The sequence below is a fragment of the Saprolegnia parasitica genome (assembly GCF_000151545.1).
Source record: "Saprolegnia parasitica CBS 223.65 unplaced genomic scaffold supercont2.252, whole genome shotgun sequence".
NCBI classification, from domain to species: domain Eukaryota; phylum Oomycota; class Saprolegniomycetes; order Saprolegniales; family Saprolegniaceae; genus Saprolegnia; species Saprolegnia parasitica.
The window spans coordinates 1-3,001 of NW_012156646.1; the positions used below are offsets into that span (position 1 = coordinate 1).

Sequence of the window (3,001 nt, forward strand, 5' to 3'; positions counted from 1 at the left end):
TTTGAGCATCCGAGCATGTCCATGGCTTGATATCGCACCTCGTTGTCGTCGAGCACCTTGGCAAACTCGCGCTCGGGAAAGTTATAAATATCGCCGTACGTGCCCTTCTGGAGACGCTGCAGCAGCTCCTTCTCGATCGACGAGTCTAAACGCATACATAGCATGAGCGATGATCGTCCTTGCATCGCAGCGCACCGAGCTTGGCGGCGGTCTTGGCCTTCTCTTCACGGCGGGCTTCACGGCGCTCGATCTTCTTGTTGATGACGACAAGGTTGGGCTTGGTCTTGAGGCGGAGCTTGCGCATGCGCATGAGGTACTGGTGGATCTTGGTCAAGCGCTGCTTGTTGCGATGGATGAGCTTCTTGGGCCAGAATTGCTACACGACGTCGTCATTCGCTGCCGTCATCAAGGCGTGAATTGTACCATTTGAGCGTCGATCTGCTCCAGCGACTTGGTGTAGTTCTTGGAGAGCTTGACCTTTTCCCAGAGGTTCTTGGGCGAATGCGCGCGCTCGATCGTCTTCATGTACAGGTAGCACACGCCGTTGTGTTCGCGGATCGTGGCGTAGCGCGAGTTGGCCAGCGGGCACGATTGCCTAGCATCGTCGCCATGAGCTACCAAGCGACACGGCGATGGCGGCCGCACCGATTGCAGAGGCCCGTGACGTTGTACTCGTTGCGGCAGAACATGGCGCCTTCGCGCAGCCTAAATAAGCACTTAGCCTTCCGTGGCGGCGATATGTACGGCAGACGTACTTGCTCTTGAACGAGCAGAACTGGTTGGAGATGACGCCCCAGATAACTTCGTCGTGCTGCATGGCGTGGCGCGGGCGTAAGCGGGTGCTTCAACAGGAATGAGCGACCCGCGGATACCCCACTCGGGAGTTGGAGCCAATCGTTTCGACGACATTGAATTCCGTCCGTACTTTAATTCGATATATATTGAATTTGCTGTTGCTTGTATGTAGTATTTGTATGCCAATTTGAATATTGCGTTTTAGAAAAGTGTATTTTAATTGCGTGGACTGCACCATTGTATGATCCATTCGTTTAAGTTGCGCGTCGCACGCCATAGATTGGGTAGGGTAATTCCACGCAACTTGACCACGCCTTGGCTCAGTCGCTGGACATATTTGGTGCTGTTCACTTGTGTCTGCACGCTCAACACGGAAATGCGTGTCGTATTGAGAGGACTCATGTAAAAATGCCGAGTGCACAAAGTGTGTATAACCCTAAAGTGTTGGCAAGTACGGCTTAGGTGGCGTGTGTTTAGATTTTGCTGTGAAATTGGCGCGAAATCCCGCTATTTAGCGATGATGGCTCACTGGGGGCATGAAGCGATGCCTCTCGACGCAGGATCGTGCCAGTTTGAGTCACTGCTATGTAAAAGTGAGCGTTTGCGTGCTCAGTATACGGACACTTCTGTTGGGCGGCGAGAGTCAATGCGCTTGCCCTTCCCTTCAAGGGCATCCCGCCTCTGGCACGCTGCTGTCAAGGTGCGAGTACAATGTCAACGGATCCGTCGCAAGAAGTGCGCATAGCGGTAAAGCTGCGCTTGGGTCTTTCCGGAGCTGCAGTCGCTCTCTGGCGACTACCGGTGCTATGCATGACGAGCCCTCGTCCATCGTCACGACCCGTGTGCGGACGAAATATGAAGATTGCTCGTCTGTGTGGGACGTCATTGCTGGCAGCAAGCTACAATCCGAGACGATCCTCAATGCGAGGCCATGCACACTGAATGCATCCGTGGGGTGCTAAATGCATATCGTGCTTCCATCGGAAAGAGGATGTAACCATGATCCAAGCCGCCATTTTCCACGTTGAGTCGGGGCGGCATTTCTGCGAGAATTCTCGTTCTTGATGATTTTACGGGATCTGGGGCCTTTTCCCTATGGATATTTTCTTGTCCTTTCCTCGATCCTACTGGTCGTCGCGTCGTCCACGCCATCCAAATGCAAACGTAAGCCTCTTAAAAGCTCTCAGACGCTTGGGTACAGCTTTGTGCCGTTGCGTTTTACACTGTTAGAACAGAAGCACCTTGTGAGTCTACGCAGAACGCAGCTGGGAGCGCTGTCGCAGTTAGCATGGGCCACTGCACAGGACGCATCTTTCATACCATGGCGCTAGAGACATTGCACAATGGAAAAAGGTAATTGTGGGAGGCCGAGTGACCTTCTTTTCGTTCCAAGACGATAGCAGCTAACGTCAGATACGAAATGACCCCGAGACTCATGCAGCATATTTCGTTCGACAGAATCTTGTTGCAAATGTGCGTGTCAAGGTCGTCAAGCGAACCATTGTGCAGATAGAATGCTTGCGGCCACGCGCGCCCGTCGCAGTGCCAATCGAATCTGCAGTCGTAGACGCGGCTGGGTCGCGCCACTGTCCTATGCAACATACTACCATCGATAGCTTGCGACGCTGTCGAGATGCGATGCCGCCACATTGCTCTTCCGTCGCAGCGCACCTATACTAGTACTAGTACATGCCCTCACCGCCTCTTTATCGCAGCACTCGTAGTACCTCAATCGTAGCGGTGGCAGAGCCATGACCGAGACCCCAGACCCTGGACGTCAGTGTGGCGCGACTGGCAGCTCGTTGCTGCACCACTTGTCAGAAACGAGACGAGTGAAATAAACCTGCTCCGTGCCTCGTCTGTACAGCGACGTATGGCCTCTAGCGACCGCATTCCCAGTCATCCAACACCAAGACAACAGTAGAGGCGCTGGATTAGGCCCGGGTCAGTCGTTGTCAAGTTGGCACCGGGAGCGTCCAGCTTCTGACGCACTGCTTCCTCGCTTCTTGCTGCTGCTTCCTCCACCACACACTCGCTTCATTTGCGCAATCCATTGACACCCAGGGTCGTCCCGCGCTTGGCCCTGGCGCCGCCAAATCACCGGTCGCCGTGCGCTACTTCAACCTTTGTCGCATGTTCTTTTCGTAGGTCCCTCTCTGAGAATGGTCCACACAGTGGCGTTTAAGGGTACCCCGAAAACGGTGTC

General features: G+C 54.1%; 1 protein-coding gene across 1 annotated transcript; it reads right to left on the reverse strand.

Annotated features, from left to right (window-relative positions):
• Positions 1-38: 38 nt before the first annotated feature.
• Positions 39-817, reverse strand: SPRG_16142 (hypothetical protein; the record flags this gene model as incomplete). Its single annotated transcript, XM_012355492.1, has 5 exons — positions 39-145; positions 196-376; positions 424-595; positions 646-705; positions 756-817. Coding segments are annotated over 5 exons (582 nt in total), but the record flags the coding sequence as incomplete, so codon positions are not given.
• Positions 818-3,001: the final 2,184 nt, after the last annotated feature.